The sequence below is a fragment of the Neoarius graeffei genome, chromosome 14 (genome assembly GCF_027579695.1).
Source record: "Neoarius graeffei isolate fNeoGra1 chromosome 14, fNeoGra1.pri, whole genome shotgun sequence".
In the NCBI taxonomy this organism is placed as follows: domain Eukaryota; kingdom Metazoa; phylum Chordata; class Actinopteri; order Siluriformes; family Ariidae; genus Neoarius; species Neoarius graeffei.
Window position 1 is genome coordinate 54609945 of NC_083582.1, and position 24323 is coordinate 54634267.

At 41.3% G+C, this 24323-nt stretch overlaps 1 protein-coding gene across 2 annotated transcripts in view; it reads left to right on the forward strand.

Annotated features, from left to right (window-relative positions):
• Nucleotides 1-21408, forward strand: part of slc16a5a (solute carrier family 16 member 5a) — a 30059-nt gene extending 8651 nt beyond the window's left edge. For both annotated transcript variants that reach the window (XM_060940050.1, XM_060940051.1), the window contains 4 exons: nt 3958-4401; nt 8780-8923; nt 9068-9898; nt 18906-21408. In XM_060940050.1, the coding sequence (XP_060796033.1) occupies nt 4110-4401; nt 8780-8923; nt 9068-9898; nt 18906-19144 (1506 nt within the window). In that variant the 5' untranslated portion in view covers nt 3958-4109 and the 3' untranslated portion in view covers nt 19145-21408. The remainder of the gene's footprint in view (nt 1-3957; nt 4402-8779; nt 8924-9067; nt 9899-18905) is intronic.
• Nucleotides 21409-24323: the final 2915 nt, after the last annotated feature.

Consider the following 24323-nt stretch of genomic DNA (forward strand, 5'->3'; position numbering starts at 1 on the left):
GAGACACATCTTGATGAGGAGGAATCTTTAAAACTTAAAAGAGACTGGGTGGGCCAGGTGTATTTCAGTACATTCAACAGTAGGAAAAGAGGGGTGGTTATACTGGTTAAAAAAAATTTAGACTTCCAGGTTTTCAAACATTATGCTGATAAAGATGGTAGATGGGTGATTTTGGATGCTGCGTTAGAAGGTCAGAAGATGACTGTGGTGAATATTTATGCCCCTAACTCTCCTCAACCTGACTTCTTTCACAAAATTTGTAATTCAATACGTAATATTGGGAATACAGATATTATTATTGGAGGGGACTTCAACCAGGTCAGGGATGTATTTCTAGACAAGTCTTCAAGACCCAGACCAGTACATGATCCCACGTGTGCTGCTTTGGATGTGGTGTCAGATGAGGTGGCCTTAGTGGATATATGGAGAGTGCTTCATCCACAAGAACGAGACTACACATTTTTCTCCCATCCACATTCCACATATTCTAGGATAGATTATTTCCTTATATCTCGCTCCTTGGTGGGCCAGACTATTGGGTCATCTATTGGTAACATTGTTGTAACTGACCATGCCCCAGTTGAACTTCTCTTGTCTAGTAGGGGAAAAGTTCCACCCTCACCTAGGTGGCGCCTTAATAGTTCACTTTTACATAATAAGCGCTATTGTGAATATATAAGGTTGAAAATTAAAGAATTTTGGGAATGCAATGAAGGCTCTATTGAGGACGTTGGTCTCACCTGGGATGCTTTTAAAGCCTATATAAGAGGCTGTCTTATTCAATATGGCTCTTTGATGAAAAAGGCTCAGAGGGAGGAAATACTGAGGTTGGAAAAGGACATTAAGGCTCTTGAAAAACAACACATGTCACACCCAAGTGAGGAAATATGGAATAAATTAATTAAACTGAAATTTGATCTAAATAGTATATTACAGAAGAAAGTTGAACACGCCATGTTCTGTTTGAATCAGAAATATTTTGAACAGGGTGAGAAAACTGGCAAATTACTTGCACATAGAGTACGTCAAATACAGTCTAAACTTAATTCCTTCAATTTTCAATGAGGATAATAATACATTGACCACTGATAAGAGGGAGATTAATGAGGTGTTTACTAAGTTTTATAGAGACTTATATACCTCTAATGGACATATAGAAGAACCAAGATTATCAGAATTCTTTTCTTTAATTAAAACACCTACTTTGACGAGCGAGCAGAAAGCGGATCTAGAAGAAGAGATTTCCATAACTGAAATAAAAAAGGCTATCAAAAGTCTCAGGTTAGGCAAGTCACCTGGTAATGATGGATTTCCATCAGATTTCTATAGGATTTTTGTAGAAGAACTGGCTCCTAGGTTACTAGCAGTATATACAGACGCTTTGGAGAGGGGTAGACTACCACCTAGCATGAGATCAGCAGTTATTACACTATTACACAAGAAAGGGAAAGACCCTCAATATTGTGGTAACTATCGTCCAATTTCATTAATTAATGTGGATGAAAAAATTATTTCTAAGGTCCTTGCAATTAGGCTTGAGAAAGTGCTTCCTAATTTGGTACATGTGGATCAAGTAGGTTTCGTTAAACATAGATGTTCAGCTGATAACCTGCGGAGGATATTACACATAATTTGGAAATGCAGGAATGACCCAGATCCTGTTGTTGCTTTCTCCCTAGATGCCCAGAAGGCATTCGATAAAGTAGAATATGCCTTTCTATTTTACACTTTAAGAAAATTTGGGTTTGGACAGTCTTTTATGCAGTGGTTGGAGTTAGTATACACTGATCCTATGGCTACGGTTCTTACGAACGGGATAATGTCACCATCCTTTAATCTCAGTCGAGGTACTAGACAAGGCTCACCTTTATCGCCACTGATTTTTGCTTTGTTTCTTGAACCCCTTGCAATCGCATTACGTGATTGCAAACATATCCAAGGCGTAAATATGGGGCGAGAAGAACAAAAACTCTTTTTGTACGCTGATGACATTCTTTTGATCTCAAGTAATCCTGACGTGGCGGTACAGGCTATGTCCTCAATAATTGACTCATTTTCTGAGATATCTGGTTATACCATTAATTGGACAAAGTCAGAGGCTATGCCTCTTTCCAAAATGTGTCCCCCTGCCATTAGGGGCCCATGGCAATTTAAATGGATGCCTATGGGTATGACCTACCTGGGGATTAAATTAACCCCTGGCTTAGATAAAATAATGCAGGTAAATATCAATCCTGTTATACAAAATATTAAAGCTCTTCTGCAGAATTGGTCAAAAATTAATCTTTCTTTATTAGGCAGAATTAACTTAGTTAAGATGATTATTTCCCCCAAGATTCAGTATATTATGTATATGCTACCTTTGACCTTTCCACAAGGCCTGTTTAAACTTTACAACAATATTGTGGAAGACTTTGTATGGGTAGGCAAAAAACCGGCGTTTAGCAGGTCTAAACTGTATGCTGCCAAAATAAGGGGCGGTTTGGCCCTGTCTAAGATGGACTGGTACCACTATGCATTCTCTCTCTCTCAATTAGCGAAGATGTATAAGCTCTATACATTTCCAAATCAGAGGCCTTCATGGGTAAACATGGAGGAAGGGCTTGTGGCCCCGACTACATTAGAGGCCTTTCTCACCCAGAATGGTAGGCGAACACCCTTTGATGACCCCGTTTTAGCTTTTGCACAAGAAACATGGTCAAGGGCTTACCAACTTATTAATATTTGTCCTTTTCTTTCATCCAAAGCGTCAATTTGGTTCAATAAAAAATTGCTAATTGATAAAAAAACATTTATGTGGGAAACGTGGTCCAAGTCTGGTATAAATCTATTGGGGGACATTTTTACTGACAAGGGTATTAAATCATTTATTGAAATCAAACAAGAATTTAACCTGGATCAAAAAGAATATTGGAAGTATTTACAACTTTCACATTGTATTAGAGCTAAATTGAAATCTGCCCCAGACCCGCCATCTGGCTTTCAGGAGGTATTAATGAAACCTGGTTTTAAAAAAGCATCTACTTTCTACCATCTTATCAGAGAGGCACGAACCCCCAAATTAGAGGGATTGAGGTTGTGTTGGGAAAGAGATTTAGGCATTCCAATTTTAGAAGATACATGGAAATGGTTGGTTGAGTCTTGGTATACTTGCTCACAGGAAACACAATCTCAGCTCATTCAGTACAAATTGCTCCACAGAAAATATTGGACCCCGAGTAAACTAGCCAAACTGAAACTAATGGATAATGATACATGTTGGAAATGCCAGAAAGATACTGGGACTTTGATTCATATGCTGTATGAATGTGAAAAGAATATTGATCTCTGGAATGGGATTGTGAATCTTTTAAGTTCTATTCTTCAATGTGATCTTACTATGTCACCGGATTTATGTATTTTTGGTTTGCTACCAGAAAACATAAATATAACCAAAAGATACAAGTTGTGGGTACGCTTGGCAACTGTATCAGGATGCCGTATTATTCTAAGACACTGGAAATCATCCACATCTTGCTCATTTAAGGAATGGACTGAGCTACTGACAAAAATCGCCTTATATGAGCGTGTTACTTTCAATGTCAGGGGCAAAGAAGAACTATTTAGCCAGATCTGGGGGCCTTTTTTGAGCTATATAGAGAACATGACTGTGTAATTGTATATATGTATCCTGTTCTGTATGAGTAGAGGTCAATGTTAATTGTTATTTACGTTTGTAGGCACTTGTTTTGTTTTGTTCGTGGTTTTTTTTTTTTTTTTTTTTTTTATAATTTGTTTGTTTGTTGATGTAAGTTTTTCTATGTCTGTTTTGTGAATGTTCATACTGTAAAAGAACAGAGAGCTACTGCTTATTGATACAAGACTTTTGTATTTGCAATGATGCAAATGTTAAATTTTGTTTTTGCTGTCTGTGAAAAAAGACAAAAAAAAAAAATCCTATCTTCTTTTTCCCAACAGAGACCCTTGGGGATCTTGTGAGGATCAAAGGTGATATGTCACGTGGGAAACTGTGTAACTGTGCATCTAAATCACTACTGAGACTTCATCAAAGATTTCTGGCCCACATACACTGAACGGCTGCAGTACATGATTAGACTCAGCTTGCAGAAATGGGTACTCAACTACATCAGCCAGAAAAGTCATGTGATCTAGAGCCTGAGGAAGCAGATATGGAAGGCACGGTGACCCCACTGGCTCAGGCACATTCAGCACACCTTGAAGCTCCTGATGGAGGATGGGGCTGGGTGGTGCTGATGGCCACCGTCTTAGTCCTAGCCCTGACCCTGGCCTTCCCGTCCTGCATGGGTATCTTCTACAATGACCTTCAGGCTGAATTCAGTGCCACCAACAGTGAGACATCCTGGGTGCCATCCATAATGATAGCAGTCCTACATGCTGGAGGTAGTGATACAGGAAAGCAATAATTCTATAAAAATGCACCCCCCCCCAGATCTTTGTGGATGTGACACATTGTGAGAACTCAGCTCGAATGTCTTCTCTCTACTAGTAAACGAGAAGCTGTGGCCATTTGTTTAATGTTTACTCTGCTCATAAACACTAATACTGTATCTCTAGGGACACAGTTGCATTAGGGTGGAGTGTGAGTTTTATTGACTACGTTTCCTGACGATTACTCATAAATGCTAGATAACATTATATTGTGAAACACATGCGCGCACGCACCCACACACCCACTCTCAACTTTACACATGTACACCCGCTCATTTACTGTATGCATTTATCCAATCAGCCAATCAGGACAGTGCATAAAGTCATGCAGATACACAGGTTCAGTTAAAGTTCACATCAAATATGTGTTACTGACATATCTACTGTACATGTATTATTTGTTTAAGCTTTTAATATTGGATTTGGCCCTTCTAAGAAACAAAACTTTTCCAAACTGGCACAAAGGTCAGATCATTTTGCAGTCTCATGATGATTGTGCATTTTTCTAAGAGTATTTTGAGTGACTGTGTTCCTTTTTTTTTTTTTTTAAAACAAACCCAATTCCAAAAAAGTTGGGATGCTGTGTAAAATGGAAATAAACAGAATGCGATAATTTGCAAATCATGGAAACCCTATAGGCAGCACGGTGGTGTAGTGGTTAGCACTGTCTCCTTGCAGCAAGAAGGTCCGGAGTTCGAGCCTAGCGGCCGGCGAGGGTCTTTCTGTGTGGAGTTTGCACGTTCTCCCCATGTCCGAGTGGGTTTCCTCCGCGGGTGCTCCGGTTTCCCCCACAGTCCAAAGACATGCAGGTTAGGCTAATTGGTGGCTCTAAATTGACCGTAGGTGTGAATGAGAGTGTGAATGGTTGTCTGTGTCAGCCTTGCGACGATCTGGCGACTTGTCCAGGGTGTACCCCGCCTTTCGCCCGTAGTCAGCTGGGATAGGCTCCAGCTTGCCTGTGACCCTGTAGGACAGGATAAGCAGCTGCAGATGATGGATGGATGGAAACCCTATATTTAATTGAAAATAGTATAAAGATAACATAACATATCTCTCACACAGAGAGGGAGAGCGAAGGGGGCTGAATTAATAAATACATTTGTGGGTAAATTTCTGGTTCTGTGACGCCTGCTGGAAGAAGAGCAGGGAGGATTGAGAATCGAGCGGCTGTGGTTTGTTTACACCTGATACTAAAGCTTGTAGCATCCTAGCAACCTTCTCAAAGATGTGTACAAAAAGCCCAGAAACTCCTATTTACCCAGGCAAAAACGATACAGGATTTATCTTGTGTCCTGATCCCCAGATCTTTAACCCAGCCACATGTTAAAAAGTTGTACGCCTCCATGTTCTTCCAGGTTTTCATCTGCGTGTCCGTGTAGAACAATGTCTGCAGCACACCGGGTAGTTTGAGATGTCGAGGAACTCACCAGATGGATAATTTTCCAGCTCAGAATGAATGAATGAATAACTTAAGTTGATCAGCAGAGCTGGTGGGGTCATGCATGTACAGATACAAATACAAAGGCTCAAAATATACACCGTATTTAAAAAAAACAAAACCCTTAAATCTGTTGATTATCTGTTAATTATTTTCACATTGTTAGTTAATAGTATGCATAACTACTGTCTTTGTATTTACAAAGTTACAGCTACAACAGGACCAAAATTTATTCTACTAATGTCAAATTTAGTGATTAAATTTTTCTTTCATAGAAAAAAATCCTTCTTTGTTAGTGTGTAAGGATCTAATCCCACTGAATGGTTTCTATGTCCACTTCTTTTGAATATACTTCTTGGTTTCAATAACTTGCTTGTTTGCTGTACACAAATGCTGGCTTTTGAACTGTATGCTGATAACAAGGCAGAGGGTCCCTCTCTTCTTTAGCCTGGAGGACATGGTTTTCATGATTTCTAAAAAGAATTTCAAATTTCGATTTGTCAGACCACAGGACAGTTTTCAGACTTCGCCTCAGTCCATCATAAATGAGCTTGGGCACAGAGATGACAGTTTCTGGATATTGTTTATATATGGTTTTAATTTGCATTTGTGGATGCAGTGACGAACTGTGTTCACCGATGATGGTTTTCAGTGTTCCTGGGCTCATACAGTGATTTCCACTACAGACACGTGTCTGCTTTTAATGCAGTGTCACCCGAGGGCCTGAAGATCACAGGCATCCAATGTCAGTTTTCAGCCTTGTCTCTTGCATACAGAGATTTCTCCAGATTCTCTGAATCTTTTAATGATTAGGCCGACGAGGGCCTTTCTGTGTGGAGTTCGCATGTTCTCCCCGTGTCTGCGTGGGTTTCCTCCAGGTGCTCCGTTTTCCACCACAGTCCAAAGGCATGCAGGTTAGGCTAATTAGTGGCTCTAAATTGACCGTAGGTGTGAAATGTGAGTGTGAATGGTTGTTTGTCTCTGTAGTCAGCCCTGCGATGACCTGGCGACTTATCCAGGGTTTACCCTGCCTCTCGCCCATAGTCAGCTGGGATAGGCTCCAGCTTGCCTGCAACCCTGTACAGGATAAGCGGCTACAGATGATGGATGGATGGATGGATGTATCATAAATTGTGATCCCCAAATTCTTTGCAATTTTTGGTCGAGGAATGTTATTCTTAAATTGTTGCACTGTTTGCCCATGCAGTCTTTCACAGAGTGGTGAACCCCTTGCCATCTTTACTTCTGAGAGACTGCCTCTCTGGGATGCTCATTTTATACCCAGTCATGTTACTGGCCTTTTGCCAATTAACCAAATTAGTTTTTTTTTTTTTTTTTTTTTTTAGCATTACACAACTTTTTCAGTCTTTTGTTGCCCCTGTTCCAACTTTTCTGAAATGTGTTACTGACCTCAAATTCAAAATGAGCATATATTTTTCAAAAAACAAAAATTTCTCGGTTTCAACATTTGATCTGTTGTCTTTGTACTATTTTCAATGAAATATAGGGTTTCCATGATTTGCAAATCTTCACATTCTGTTTTTATTCATGTTTTACAACTCTTTTGGACTTGGAGTTGTAAGTGTTAGGCTGAATGACTTTCCATTATCTTTATGCATTACAACATAATTATTTTTCAAGTACTCAGCAAACCTCTTGATGTGTAACTTTCAAGATATTTAATAAATTGTCCCCATATTTAAAACAACTGTATTTTTCCCTTGGTGCCATTAGTTAGTTTTTCCATGGCCAAGTGGTTAGAATGGTTTAAAAGTCTCTGTCCTGCTGTCGGAGCTTCACTGCTCTTCCAAGTGCTTGCAATACAGAGTTTAGCCTGAAATGAGTGTGGTTTTTTTTTTTTTTTTTAAATTTGCATCTGGCAATCTTAATTCGGGTGGGAGTATTCCAAGGATGAATACCCAAGGCCAGACAGGCAGCTGAATAGAGATCATATCAGATATATTTTGTATGACCTTTTCCCAGAATTTAAAGTTTTTGGGCAACTCCAAAAGCAGTGGAATAATATGTCCTTTTCTACGCCACATTTGGTACAGAAATCAGAAATAATATTATTTTCAAAATGATGCGGCAGCAATGGAGTTATGTCAGTACTCATTATTCATTTAAATCGTATCAGTTTAAATCTGATGTTGCGCCTCTTGGCAAACACTCTTCCGGTCATCGGTAGACCGTGCCAATCAATGGTTGTCTGAGGATTCTTTAGATTTGTCTACAATCATTTTATTCAGAAGGTAAACATGCACAGAAGTCACAACCTTGGAGATCTAGTGTGTCCTTCCTAAGGCTAGACAGAGGAGGTTTACAAAGGGACTATTTATGGACATGTCCTTTTATTTAATATAGTATGGACCATCTCTCAGAGCTGCCATTCATTTGCGTAAGAAAGGCAAAAGTTGTTAGATCTAATTGCAATTATAACTTATACAATTAATGCAAAGAGCATTCCATTCTCTCTGACTGCGCCAATGCACATACACACAAAGTATATGCCCAAGGGAATGAATAGATTTACTGGGTGGGTGTTATGTTGCGGAGGAATCAGTGCAACTTGTTAGACAGGTGTTTCTTTGTTGTTTGCGGATTTGAATTTTGCAACGAGCAATGTACAGAATGATCAATGTATAACAGACCTCATCAAGAATAGTAAAAAGTTAGAGAAAGTTTAGTTTAGATAAGGATACAATTTAGATTAGTTTGTTTTTACTAGCTCTGCACGATGCATTTACTGAAAGGTCTTTGAATTACTGCACAGAAAATCTGATTGCATAATAACTTTGTACCAGCTTTGTACAAGGCTCTAACTTTGTCCCAGCTCCCCTGTAGTTGCAGAGGATTAGTGTTGTGTTCTCACGTTTAACTTTTCCTTCTCAGGGCCCTTATGCAGCGTGTTAGTGGAACGTTTTGGCTGCAGGGCAACAGTGATGCTGGGGGGAGTCTTGAGTGGATTGGGGATGGCAACCAGCTCTTTTACACGTTCCATCATTGAGCTTTACATGACTGCAGGGGTAATAACAGGTCAGTACATATCTGATCACCTCTAAACAGCCCTGTGCTTATTTATCAAAAGATGCTTTGTAATAAATCCCCTAGCCAGCATTGTCACTTTTTTTTTCTATAATTCAGTGCATACTGTAAATAGATATTTTCTTTCTCACACAGGTCTAGGTTTTTGTTTCAGTTTCCAACCTGCAGTCACCATCCTTGGGCACTATTTCGTGCGCCGCCGTGCCTTTGCCAATGCCATATCCTCCACGGGCACAGCACTGGGCCTGTGCATACTGCCCTTCCTGGGTCATTACCTACACAGTGAACTGGGTTGGAGGGGGAGTTTCCTTGTGCTGGGTGCTGTGTTGCTCAACTGCTGTGTGTGTGGTGCTGTCATGAGGCCCCTGAGGCCACAGAAACGCAGAGAAGCCAAAGAAAAGAACAATAGCACTAAACCACTGGCTGAGAAAAGCTTTAAAGAACAGATGTGGGTGGCCTGGAGGAATTTAATATCCTCTTTCCATCGCCTCATGGCCTTTGACCTGTTTTGCAGTAACCAGCGCTTTCGTGTGTATGCACTTGGCATTACATGGATGATGCTGGGATTTGTGGTGCCGTTGGTTTTCGTTGTTCCTTATGCCACAGATGGCGGCATGGAGCACAGTCGGGCTGCCCTCCTGCTCTCCATCTTGGGCTTTATCAACATCTTTGTGCGTCCACTGACCGGCCTGCTCTTCGGCCTTTCCTGGTTCAAAGGCCGCCATGTTTATGTATTTTCAAGTGCATTGCTACTGAATGGACTGAGCAACAGCATCTGCTGTATCGCACCCACATTTCCAGTACTCTTGGGTTATGTGCTGACTTACGGTCTGTCCATGAGTGTGGTGGGCTCACTGATGTTCACTGTGCTCATGGACATAGTAGAAATGAACCGCTTTCCCTCAGCACTTGGCCTGCTGGCTATCATGGAGAGTGTCACGCTGCTGATTGGGCCGCCTTTAGCAGGTAGGAATAGTAATAAATTGAGTGTATGTATGATTGCCAGTGAGATTAGGCCAAATCTGTACATAAATCTGAAAGTAGGCCCTTTATAAGGTATATTGCATTGATCATAGTGGTGTTCATCAGTGGTCATTTCACTCTACAGTCTATAGAATATACAAATCCAGCAGCATAAAATTTTGGGACTTGTGTGTCTGTAAAAGGGAGGTATTAATTTCACCTTGCCCAATACTAATATCAATATCTGATGCTGATATCTTCTTAGTAACTTGGCTGAATCTTTGCAAAGTTTTGTCAAATTATCAAAAAAAAAAAAGAGCAATATGATTTTCTGTTCTGTATTCGATCTGTGCTGAGTCACTGAACACGTACTCGCAGCAGAAAATGTCAAATTCAAACCAGCGCTGATCTAACACTACACATCCAGAGCCAATTTAACAGTTACGCCATGAAATCGAGTCGTACAGTACATGAGCTGATAGCGTCGAGTTGGCTATAAGCCATGTACGATGAGATTGAGTGGAATAACTGTTTTATTCTATCCACATTCACTGGATTTTGAGAAACTGAGCATTTTTATTTTTTGCAAATGCGATAAATAAAAACCTTATACAAAACGTCTGACAAAATCATTTCCGATTATAATGTAAACAAACCAGTGAAATGACGGTAGCAATTTGTGAAAAAATGCTATAATAATAATTCTTTCTTTTTTTTAAAAGAAAGATACGTTCTTACCACTAAATACTTTTATTCCATATTTTGAGGTTTTGTTTTTGAGTAGAGGGTTTTTTTTTTTTTTTTTTTTTTTTTTTTTTTGTCCATGGCTGGTTCAGCAAAATGCTCCACCATTTTGTTTTTCTCTACCCATGGTATATGAGCTGATAGCCTAGTAGTAGAGTAGCCAGTCAGAGCACACGATTGCTCATAATGTGAATGTGGGTAGAATAATACTCATTATTAGATCTTTTTAGACTTAGAATGTAGTTCACAAAAATGATGAAGGGGTTGGTATACAGTATAAATATGCAGATTGATATGAACGTGTGGTGGTAGTTATCAGCACCCTGTGGCTTTTTTTTTCCCCCAGTGGAAGACCTGAATATCCTAAAATTTACCGTAAACTATTTTGACAAATTAAACAATATATTGCGACCACCATGTTATTACTAACTGCGTTGCAGACAGACCGCTCTCTCTGTTCCCTCGTTTATTTTTTTGTCTAAATATTATCCCTAATTTAATTGATAAACCACACAGAACAATTTTATTGATAAATAAGAAGTCCTTCCAGAAGCTGTTTTCTGGATAAAAAAAAATATTCATCCAGTACTAATTAAGCCATTGCTCTAAAATCACTGAGTCATGTAAAGACTGTAATATTTGTTTGTTCCTCCTACTCCTGTTGACATTGTATATCTCAGTCTTTCTCAACCAAGTTGACTGTTTTAGGAGTGGCATTGAACTCTCTCCAGCCCTGCCATTGTTTTACCAGTTGCTTCAGGTGGCAATTAGTTTTTACACAGAGAAGCTATGAAAGCATATAATCTGACCTAATCTTAATTTTACAACAATAACAGCGGATATACAGTCATGGTAAAAAGATGACACATCCTCCTTCAATTTTATGTTTTTATTTATGAAGGCCTAAGTAACAGTGATCCTCACCAACGTCAATAAACAAGCACACAATCTCAGTGAGGGGGGGAAAAAAAGAAAAGTTAGAAGGAAACCTACATTCAGAAACCAGAGGGGGAAAGTAATTCTACCCTTCCTACTTTTAGAATCATTAACAGATTAATTAGAAGCCAGGTGTTACTGAAGAAATGCAAAAGATTAGTTAATCATCAAGGAGTGTGACTACCTCTATAAAAGCAGAATTTTGGGTAGTTTAGTGTTCTGGAGCACTCGGGTGTGTGTCGTCGTCATCATCCTACCAGGAAGAAAGGACATCAGCTATAATCTTAGGCCAAGTTTACATTAGACCGTATCTGTCTCGTTTTCTTTGCGGATGCACGGTCCGTTTACATTAAAACGCCGGGAAACGGGAATCCGCCAGGGTCCACGTATTCAATCCAGATCGTGTCTGGTCCGGTGCTGTGTAAACATTGAGAATACGCGGATACGCTGTGCTGAGCTCTAGCTGGCGTCGTCATTGGACAACGTCACTGTGACATCCACCTTCCTGATTCGCTGGCGTTGGTCATGTGACGCGACTGCTGAAAAACGGCGCGGACTTCCGCCTTGTATCACCTTTCATTAAAGAGTATAAAAGTATGAAAATACCGCAAATACTGATGCAAATACTGCCCATTGTGTAGTTATGATTGTCTTTAGGCTTGCCATCCTTCCACTTGCAAGTGGTAAGTGCATGCCCGACATGCACTGGGATCACACACACAGCGGCTCAGTCCCGAATCACTGCTCGTGCGCTTTACTCGCGCGCTCTGTGAGCTGCACAGGGCCAGAGGGCACTCACTGTTCAGGGCGGAGTGATTTGGAGCGCAGGATGCCTGCGGAGCCGAGCGTATCCATGTATTGGCGTTGCTATGTGCACGCGAATCGTGTATTGGCGTTGCTGTGTGCACACTAATCATTTTAAAAACGTTAATCTGATGATCCGCTGATATGGTCTAATGTAAACCCCACCTTAGAAGCAATTGTTTCTCTAAATCAATCTGGGAAGTGTTTTAAGGCCCATCCATCCATTATCTGTAGCCACTTATCCTGTTCTACAGGGTTGCAGGCAAGCTGAAGCCTATCCCAGCTGACTACGGGCGAAAGGCGGGGTACACCCTGGACAAGTCGCCAGGTCATCGCAGGGCTGATACAGAGACAAACAACCATTCACACACACATTCACACCTACGGTCAATTTAGAGCCACCAGTTAACCTAACCTGCATGTCTTTGGACTGTGGGGGGAAACTGGAGCACCCGGAGGAAACCCACGCAGACACGGGGAGAACATGCAAGCTCTACACATACCCCTTTTCCACCAAATCAGTTCCAGGGCTGGTTCGGAGCCGGTGCTGGTTCACAACTCATTCAACTTGCGAGCCAGCTGAGAACCAGTTTGCTTTTCCATAGCTTGCGGTGCTAAGGGAAGCCACGTCATTACGTCGCTGTATACGTCAGTTACGTTGCTACATTTGCTTAAACCTTGGCGCGAATATTGAAGCAAAAACAACGCGGAAGAAGCAGCAGCAACAACAACAACAATAATAATAATAATGGATGACTTCGCATTTGTACAGCTGCTGCTTCTCGCCGCTTAAAAATGGCGATCTTTCGCGGTCTTGTTATTGTTGTTGGTCTTAACAACTCCGCCCCCCGGCTGACGTAAGCGGTTCTTTCCTCTGGCCCAGCAGAGAGTTGGTGCTAGCCTGGAACCGGTTTTTCTGGCCCCAGAGCCAGTTCTTTGTCAGTGGAAACAGAAAACCTGGTTCCAAACTAAGCACTGGCCCCGAACCAGCCCTGGAACTGCTTTGGTGGAAAAGGGGCAACAGAAAGGCTTTCGCCAGCTGTTGGGCTCGAACCCAGAACCTTCTTGTTGTGAGGCGACAGTGCTAACCACTACACCACCATGCCACCCATGTTATAAGGCCATCTCCAAATAATTTGAAATTTACCATTCTACAGTGAGAAGGACTGTTCACAAACCGAGAGCCATCAAGACAGTTGCCCATCTTCCCAGGATTGGAGCTTCCATCAAATTCAGTCCAAGGTCAGGCTGTTTAATACTCAGATATAAAGTAAAACCCAAGGGCTATATCATATGACCTACAGGCCTCTGTAAGCACATTGAATGTTTATGTTCATAACAGAATATGACCACACAACTTAGGTTTGCAAAATTGTAAATGAGCAAACCATAAAAGTTCTGGAAGAATATCCTTTGGACATATGAGGCCAAGATGGAGATGTTTGGTCATCATGCATAGCACTAAACCCAGCATATCACAAACACCTCATACCAACTGTCAGGCATGACGATGGAGGGGTGATGATTTGGACTTGTTTTCCAGGACCTGGGAAACTTGCAGTCATTGAGACAACGATGAACTCCACTTTTTACCAGAACATTCTTGAAAAAAATGTCAGGCCATCTGTCCAGCAGCTTATGCTGGGCTGAAATTGGGTCATGAAACAAGACCATGATTCCAAACACACTGGCAAATCAGTATCTGAATGGCTACAAGGCGGCACAGTGGTGTAGTGGTTAGCACTGTCGCCTCACAGCAAGAATGTTCTGGGTTCGAGCCCAGTGGCTGACGGGGCCTTTCTGTGTGGAGTTTGCATGTTGTCTGCATGGGTTTCCTCTGGGTGTTCTGGTTTCCCCCACAGTTCAAAGACATGCAGGTTAGGTTAACATGAAGTGTCCTTGAGCATGGCACCTAACCCCCAACTGCTCCCCAGGTGCTGTAGCATGGCTGCCCACTGCTCTGGGTATATGTAGTAGTAGTACTTTTATTTGTCCCACTAGGGCAATTATTTTGCAGTGGTAGCACCCATATTTACACCCCCCCACACACACCCATTTCCACAAAACATTTCAAAACACAGAATTTAAAATAAATAGAATAAGAGGTGGGAGGGGTACAGAGGTTATCTCTGTTTCCTAATAGAGTTCAGTAACTGGACAGCAGAAGGTATAAAGGAGTGTTTATCTGTTGGTTTGGGCTAATGGATATTTGAAACCGGAGCCAGAGGGCAAAGCCTGAAATTCACTATGCAGAGGGTGGGTGTAATTTGACAGGATGGATTCAGCCTTCTTAATTACCTGTTCCTCATACAGTGCGGACATACTTTTCTATCGAACACCAGTAACACTACTACACACCTTAATGACCTTAAATATGGCGTTTTTCTGTTTCACATTAAGCAGGGCATACCAACAGATGGCTGAAAAAGTACGTATTGACTCAATGAAGGATCTGTAGAAAAGAGTCATTAGAGCTTTATCTACATTAAACCGTGCCAGCTTCCTGAGGCAGTATAGACGTTGCTGTCCTTTTTTACACAACATATGTGTTACCGTTAAAACTTATTATCAATAATGGAACCCAAATATTTGTATTGCTGGACTATTTCAATGTCCTGCCCATTGATGTTTGTTTGGTGTGGTTACAGTCTTTGTGCCTAAAATCAATACACATGTCCTTAGTCACATTTAACTCCAGAAAAGTTTCCTGACACCAGTTCACAAAGTAGTCTATGATGGGGCTGTGTGATGTCTCATTGTTCTTCAGCAAACTCACAATGACTGTGTCATCTGCAAACTTTACAATATGATGGCTGTCTATCCCAGGTGGGGTTTACATTAGACCGTATCAGCGGATCATCAGATTAACGTTTTTAAAACGATTCGCGTGCACACAGCAACACCAATACACGATTCGCGTGCACACAGCAATGCCAATACACGGATACGCTCGGCTCCGCAGGCATCCTGCGCTCCAAATCACTCCGCCCTGAACTCCGCCTCTGGAGGGTGCGCACTCCAGCCCTGCGCAGCTCACAGAGCGCGCGAGTGAAGCGCACAAGCAGTGATTTGGGACTGAGCCGCTGTGTGTGTGATCTCAGTGCATGTCGGGCATGCGCGTCACTTACCACTTGCAAGTGGAAGGATGGCAAGCCTAAAGACAATCATAACTACACAATGGGCAGTATTTGCATCAGTATTTGCAGTATTTTCATACTTTTATACTCTTTAATGAAAGGTGATGCAAGGCGGAAGTCCGCGCCGTTTTTCAGCAGTCGCGTCACATGACCAACGCCAGCGAATCAGGAAGGTGGATGTCACAGTGACGTTGTCCAATGACGACGCCAGCTAGAGCTCAGCACAGCGTATCTGCGTATTCTCAATGTTTACACAGCACCGGACCAGACACGATCTGGATCGAATACGTGGACCCTGGCGGATTCCCGTTTCCAGGCATTTTAATGTAAACGGACAGTGCATCTGCGAAGAAAACGAGACCGATACGGTCTAATGTAAACTTGGCCCCAGATCGACAGTCGTCCGTGTAAAGGATGTACGGCTGTCGATCTGGGATGGACAGCCGTCATATTGTAAAGTTTGCAGATGAGACAGTCGTGTGTGCTCATTGCTCACTTGTATGTTCACATGTATGGGTTAAATACAGAGAGGAATTTCACTATGTGCTTGAGTGTATCTGTGATAAATAAACATTTCTTCTTAAGACAAGAAATCAAGGTGCTGGAATGGCCAAGTCAAAGTCCAGACCGCAACCCCACTGAGATGCTGTGGTAGGATCTTAAGAGAGCTGTGCATAAATAAGTGCCCTCAAGCAGCAGTAAACTGAAGCAATGTTTTAAAGAAGAGTAAACCAAAATGTCTCAAATTATCTAAAAGACTCAGGCAGAAAATGTTTATTTTCAAGTTATTGTTGCTAAAGATGCTTCTACTGTACATATTATTGAGTTAGATGGTGTACTTATTTTGTACCACCTGGTTTCTAAATGTTGGTTTACTTTTCAGAAAAGAAAAAAACAAACCAAAAAACACCTACATATTGAAATTTTTTTTCACCTGAGGTTATTTGTTTGTTTCTAGAAGTTGGTGAGGACCACGCAATTGTTCTTTAGGTCCTGATTAATAAAAGCATAGAGTTAAAGGCAGTCCCCATGACTGTACGTTTCTTGACTTAAACACTAATCTAAACCGAATTGTAAATTCAGCTTAACCCCTTCAATGCCCTTGGATGAGTCCTATCATCTCATTATCTGTAGCTGCTTTATCCTGTTCTACAGGGTCACAGGCAAGCTGGAGCCCATCCCAGCTGACTACGGGCGAAAGGCGGGGTTAGAGCCCTGCACTCCCGCGGGAGTCCCGCGGGACCCGCCGCAAAGCAGTGCGGCGCGGGACAAATTTTGAAAGCTCATTGCGGGCGCGACCGGAAGTGCACATATGCGGCGCGGCCGGGAGCGGTGATGAGCTGCAGTCCCGCTAACTAAAAATGCGTTCGAAATAAAATGTATAAATTATTAATTTATGTCTATCATATATAATTTGTGCTGGATATTTTATTTGGCATTAATAAAAACATTTTAAGATGCCTAAATTTGCAGAGAGAGTTAGATTGCCAGAGGAATAGCATCTTAAATTTCACAATCCTTTGATCACTCTAATGACTCCCAGTTCACACGCAGCTAGCAAGAGAACCACGAGTGAAGTGACTTACTTGTTGCGTTAGTCTACAACTTTAGTCAGAGAGACATGTTACACAGTGACTGTAAGCCTGACTCAATGCCATCCCAGAAATCCTTCCTGTAATATGCAAATTTGGCTGTCCAATCAGAGGCGGCCAAATTTGCATATTATATGAAGGATTTCTGGAATAGCATTGAGTCAAGCCTACCGTCACTGTGTAACATGTCTCTCTGACTAAAGTTGTAGACTAACGCAAGCAGTAAATCAATTCACTTCTCTTACTAGCTCTGCGTTGCAAAAAAAAAAAACATTAGTATAAAGCAAGCCCATTCACTTTTTTTTTTAGACTGATCAGAGAATTACAATGGTTTTTTATATGATAATGTGTGGTTCGTGATTAAATATTTTAATCATTTGACAGCACTAATTATTATTATTAGAAACAGTACATGCTGAATTCCGAAGCAAAGTAAATAATAACGTGAGCTGTAGATATTTATGCTGAAATCCACTCAAAGTAGGGGGCGGGGCACCATCACGCTGTGTCAAGACAAGAATTTTCCTGAGAAATAACACGAACGTCTGCATCATGCGGGATTTGCGGGCGGGAGCAGGCGAGAGCGGGACTGAAAATCATAATTTTTTTTGTGGGCGCGGGCGGGAGCGGGACTGAAAAATCCGACCCGCGCAGACCTCTAGGCAGGGTACACCCTGGACAAGTCGCCAGGTCATCACAGGGCTGACACATAGACACAGACAACCATTCACACTCACATTCACACCTACGGTCAATTTAGAGTCACCAGTTAACCTAACCTGCATGTCTTTGGACTGTGGGGGAAACCGGAGCACCCGGAGGAAACCCACGCGGACACGGGGAGAACATGCAAAGTCCACACAGAAAGGCCCTCGCTGGCCACGGGGCTCGAACCCGGACCTTCTTGCTGTGAGGCGACAGCGCTAACCACTACACCACCGTGCCGCCCTGGACGAGTCATGTATGTCATGAAATCTTTTACCACTGTGCCTTATGACGGAAGAATGTTTTAGGCATTAACTGACTGTAATTCATATGTGCCATGTAAGGTACATAAAAGGAAGTGTTTATGATGAGTAGCGTATGTCATAAGGCACAGCGGTAAAATATTTCATGACGTACGTGACGCATCCAAGGGCATTGAAGGGGTTAAAAGAACAGCTGTTCCTTTTAACAAGTATCATGACATCCACTCAGTGAATCTGTTCATTCCCTCTGTGTGTGTGTGTGTGTACCTGTACAAGTTTCTGTATATGTGTGGGAGTAATCAGGGAGAATGGAATTTTCCTTGCTTTGAAAAAGTAAAAGCTGTAAGGCAGGTCTCCGGTGGTACCAGGGCTTCAGGCTCTCTTGACCTGGCCTATGGGATTGACTGGACAGCTGGTACGCTTATATAATCATCAAGCCAAATCAAAATGTCAACCATGAAACCTAACACTGTTTAGCCTCTGCATAATAAACTCCCTCACTTCAGTAAATCACTTACGAGACATTCAGAAATGTGCTGTCTATGATATCTTTGTGGAAATTTGGCCTGTTCCGCAGGCTTTCGTAATCAATTACTCGTTATTTGTACACCCAGTCAGTCCATTTATTGTCACCTGAGTGAGGCATAAAGTAATTCAATCTAAGGTTGGCTGATAACACTCAAGTTAAGTTCAGGATGTTTGTCAGACTTGAAGCTGAGTTACACTGTTAACTGGACATTTTTAATAACGGGACTAAAAAGGTCTTGCGTGGTAAAGATCAGAATGCGCTGATTATGTTCCTCAAATCTGTTTGTTCTTGTGATTTCAGGCAGCCTTGTGGACAGAACTGGTCTGTACACATACGTGTTTTTTGCCTGCAGTGTCAGTGTGGTCTTATCAGCTTTATTTCTCATGGTGTCCTTCTACTGGCTGGACCGCTGTGACGCAGCACTTAAGGATACATCGTCTACTCGAGTGTCAACAGTTACACCTGAACCCCTCACAGTGTACGGAGGGGAAAAGGTCAAGGAACCTGCCATAGAAACTGAACTCATCACAACTGTATGAACTGAGTCCATTAAGAATCAACATCTCTGTTAGATGCATGAGACATGTGCACATTATTTGAATACAGGTTGATTTATTGTTCTATCTGGGGCATTTCACCAGCGATATATACTTTAAACCTGGTTAAAGGTACATGGTATATTTAACAGATTATATTGGTTAAAGGACATGAGACATGAAACATAAATGCACGCTATATCAGTTTCTTTCCATTAAAAATATGAATTAATTGCATCAACAAATACAAATCATCTATTAAATTCAGCAAAATCGTTATATTCGTGATGATTATATGGCATTTCTGCTCGAGCTCCGATATGCATAGTTTACAACCGGAAGAGCCGCTGTCACGTGATCATACGTCACAAAAACTTTCAGGCACAGCACAAGCGGGTAGATGAACGGAGAAGTGAATGACAAGAAAATTGTTTTTATAGTCTTTAACGTACATTGAACATCATGGTGTATTGTGCTGCTTATGGTTGCAATAATTCCAATGGGAAATGCCCTGGAGTAAGTTTTTTTGCATTCCCCAAGGACCCGAAGCTGAGGAAAGTGTGGGCTCACTACTGCCGTAGAAAAAACTTTGCACCTACTGTTTCCCACAAACTGTGTTCGGACCATTTCACTGAGGATTTTCAACATTAATACTCGGGTACTGAGCGATATTAATTGCCAAGCCAAATTTAAGAGGCCGTATAGCCGGGTTCATGGAGGCAGTGATAGCGCCATAATATACAGGGCCTAACATTCCTACAACTGTAGAGACAGTCAAGAAATCCTGTAACATTAATGGACATTTAAATAGGAACAGTCCACCGTACTTCCATAATGAAATATGCTCTTATCTGAATTGAGACGAGCTGCTCCGTACCTCTCCGAGCTTTGCGCGACCTCCCAGTCAGTCAGATGCACTGTCACTCCTGTTAGCAATGTAGCTAGGCTCAGCATGGCCAATGGTATTTTTTGGGGCTGTAGTTAGATGCGACCAAACTCTTCCACGTTTTTCCTGTTTCCATAGGTTTATATGACCAGTGACATGAAACAAAGTTCAGTTACACAAATTGAAACGTAGCGATTTTCTATGCTATGGAAAGTCCGCACTATAATGACAGGCGTACTAACACCTTCTGCGCGCTTCGACAGCGCATTGATACCTTCACTCGAAGTTGTACCATTATTTTTTAGACAGGGCGGACGGACCAGGGCATTCGCCCGCCTGGCCGTGCCCGACGAGGAGCGCTCTCGGCTGGCTTGGGAAGCAGACGGCAGCCCCTCCTGGAAGTGTGGTTTTACCATGGGCCTCATGCGGAAAAATGACGGTGCATTCGCTAAGCCACTGAAAGCCGAGGTAAGGATTAGTATTATAATTTTGGGTGTATCAATTATTGATTATCATAATTCTGACTCGTTTCGCCATTTTGAATGTTTTCATCTCGGACTCTGGAAGCATTGTATCTCAATCTCGAAAAATATCAGCAAAAAAAAAAAACTAGCTTGCAACGGACTTTAGCTAGATCTATGATGAACTTTCAATGTATGATACAAAAATAATACTACTTTCAACAGATCATTAGCCTTTGAGCAGAATTGTTTTTAACTTACCAGGAAGTGTTATCCAGCCGACCGCTTTCAGTTTCATGGGGATTGAATGAACTCTCACTCTCAGAATCATCTGACCCGTCAGAGTAAAGACAAGGTCCATGTTCATGTGAATTTCCAGCTATCGGTTCGAATTGATAGGGTCTAACTTCACATCTCTGTGAAACATCGGGAATGTCACTGTCGATGGTGTCCATTTCGGTAACCTGTTTACATTAGATTCCCAAGCGCTGGCTCCTTGGAAAGTTTTTGTGACGTCACTGGTCACGTGACCACCTAGCTAATTAACGAATCATTGTTTTACGCTGATGTATAAAAAAGTTGAATAATGTGGTGATTTTCACATTTTTGACGCCCTGCAGTGATTTAGATGGCATTTCATATGTCCTTTATACATAATTATACCCAGAAAAAAATCCATGTCCCATATCCTTTAACAATGCTAGATCAAGATGAGTCTTTGACACAATCAGACATTTAAAAGCATGTTCATCGTATTTACTACATTTCCAGTACACTTGCCAATACATATTTATGGCAATGTGGGTCTGAATCCATCTTTCAGATCACTAATGATAACATGGCCTTATTGGGTACTGGGCTACAGTTGTTAAACCTGTTTTGGTGTTTACTGTTCTTTACATGTTTATTTGATTCCAAAAAAGTTGGGACAAAGTACAAATTGTAAATAAAAACGGAATGCAATGATGTGGAAGTTTCAAAATTCCATACTTTATTCAGAATAGAACATAGATGACACATCAAATGTTTAAACTGAGAAAATGTATCATTTAAAGAGAAAAATTAGGTGATTTTTTAAATTTCATGACAACACATCTCAAAAAAGTTGGGACAAGGCCATGTTTACCACTGTGAGACATCCCCTTTTCTCTTTACAACAGTCTGTAAATGTCTGGGGACTGAGGAGACAAGTTGCTCAAGTTTAGGGATAGGAATGTTAACCCATTCTTGTCTAATGTAGGATTCTAGTTGCTCAACTGTCTTAGGTCTTTTTTGTCGTATCTTCCGTTTTATGATGCGCCAAATGTTTTCTATGGGTGAAAGATCTGGACTGCAGGCTGGCCAGTTCAGTACCCGGACCCTTCTTCTATGCAGCCATGATGCTGTAATTGATGCAGTATGTGGTTTGGCATTATCATGTTGGAAAATGCAAGGTCTTCCCTGAAAGAGACTTCGTCTGGATGGGAGCATATGTTGCTCTAGAACCTGGATATACCTTTCAGCATTGATGGTGTCTTTCCAGATGTGTAAGCTGCCCATGCCACACGTACTAATGCAACCCCATACCATCAGAGATGCAGGCTTCTGAACTGAGCGCTGATAACAACTTGGGTCGTCCTTCTCCTCTTTAGTCCGAATGACACGGCATCCCTGATTTCCTAAAGAACTTAAAATTTTGATTCGTCTGACCACAGAACAGTTTTCCACTTTGCCACAGTCCATTTTAAATGAACCTTGGCCCAGAGAAGACGTCTGCCCTTCTGGATCATGTTTAGATACGGCTTCTTCTTTGAACTATAGAGTTTTAGCTGGCAACGGCGGATGGCACGGTGAATTGTGTTCACAGATAATGTTCTCTGGAAATATTCCTGAGCCCATTTTGTGATTTCCAATACAGAAGCATGCCTGTATGTGATGCAGTGCGTCTAAGGGCCCAAAAGATCACGGGCAACCAGTATGGTTTTTCGGCCTTGACCCTTACGCACAGAGATTCTTCCAGATTCTCTGAATCTTTTGATGATATTATGCACTGTAGATGATGATATGTTCAAACTCTTTGCAATTTTACACTGTCGAACTCCTTTTTGATATTGCTCCACTATTTGTCGGCGCAGAATTAGGGGGATTGGTGATCCTCTTCCCATCTTTACTTCTGAGAGCCGCTGCCACTCCAAGATGCTCTTTTTATACCCAGTCATGTTAATGACCTATTGCCAATTGGCCTAATGAGTTACAATTTGGTCCTCCAGCTGTTCCTTTTTTGTACCTTTAACTTTTCCAGGCTCTTATTGCCCCTGTCCCAACTTTGAGATGTGTTGCTGTCATGAAATTTCAAATGAGCCAATATTTGGCATGAAATTTCAAAATGTCTCACTTTCGACATTTGATATGTTGTCTATGTTCTATTGTGAATACAATATCAGTTTTTGAGATTTGTAAATTATTGCATTCCGTTTTTATTTACAATTTGTACTTTGTCCCAACTTTTTTGGAATCGGGGTTATACTGTTCCCATTCTGGAACACTGCCAGTACTTTATAAATTTATTTTTAAGGTCTACACATATGGAAATCAACTGTAGTTTTTGGAAGTAGCATCCTGGTCTGCTTTACATTATCAGGCTGTTGTACATTTTATATGCTCATCATCTGCATCTTGCTCGATCAGAGTAGACAAAGTGATGCTGCTTAGACATCTTCACATTGCATTTCCTTTGTGACTGAGCTATATAACAGAAGCACAACATTAGTCTTACAACGGAACAACAGCCAAAGGTAGCTTGAGCATGCTTCACTGTTGATGCCTTATCTAATGCTATCAGGGAACTGTACACAAATTAAGTGCTGTATGAAGGAAAATATTTAAATATTCCCAAAGTTGTTAATTTGCACTGTACACCAAAGGTCCTGCTGGTCCTAGTGTGTGTGTGTGCGCATATATATATATATATATATATATATATATATATATATATATATATATATATATATATATATATATATATATAGAACACACACACACACACAGTGGTTTGTGAACCCTTTAGAATTTTCTACATTTCTGCATAAACATGACCTAAAACATCATCAGATTTTCCCACAAGTCCTAAAAGTAGATAAAGAGAACCCCGTTAAATAAGACAAAAAATATTATACTTGGTCATGTATTTATTGAGGAAAATGATCCAATATTACATATCTGTGAGTGGCAAAAGTATGTGAACCTTTGCTTTCAGTATCTGGTGTGACCCCGGTAACTGTTGATCAGTCCTGCACATCGGCTTGGAGGAATTTTAGCCCATTCCTCCGAACAGAACAGCTTCAACTCTGGGATGTTGGTGGGTTTCCTCACATGAACTGCTTGCTTTAGGTCCTTCCACAACATTTCAATTGGATTAAGATCAGGACTTTGACTTGGCCATTCCAAAACATTTATTTTTCTTTAACCATTCTTTGGTAGAACAACTTGTGTGCTTAGGGTCGTTGTCTTGCTGCATGACCCACCTTCTCTTGAGATTCAGTTCATGAGCAGATGTCCTGACATTTTCCTTTAGAATTCGCTGGTATAATTCAGAATTCATTGTTCCATCAATGATGGCAAGCTGTCCTGGCCCAGATGCAGCAAAACGGGCCCAAACCATGATACTACCACCACCATGTTTCACAGATGGGATAAGGTTCTTATGCTGGAATGCAGTGTTTTCCTTTCTCCAAACATAACACTTCTCATTGAAACCAAAAAGTTCTATTTTTGTCTCATCCGTCCACAAAACATTTTTCCAATAGCCTTCTGGCTTGTCCACGTGATCTTTAGCAAACTGCAGACGAGCAGCAAT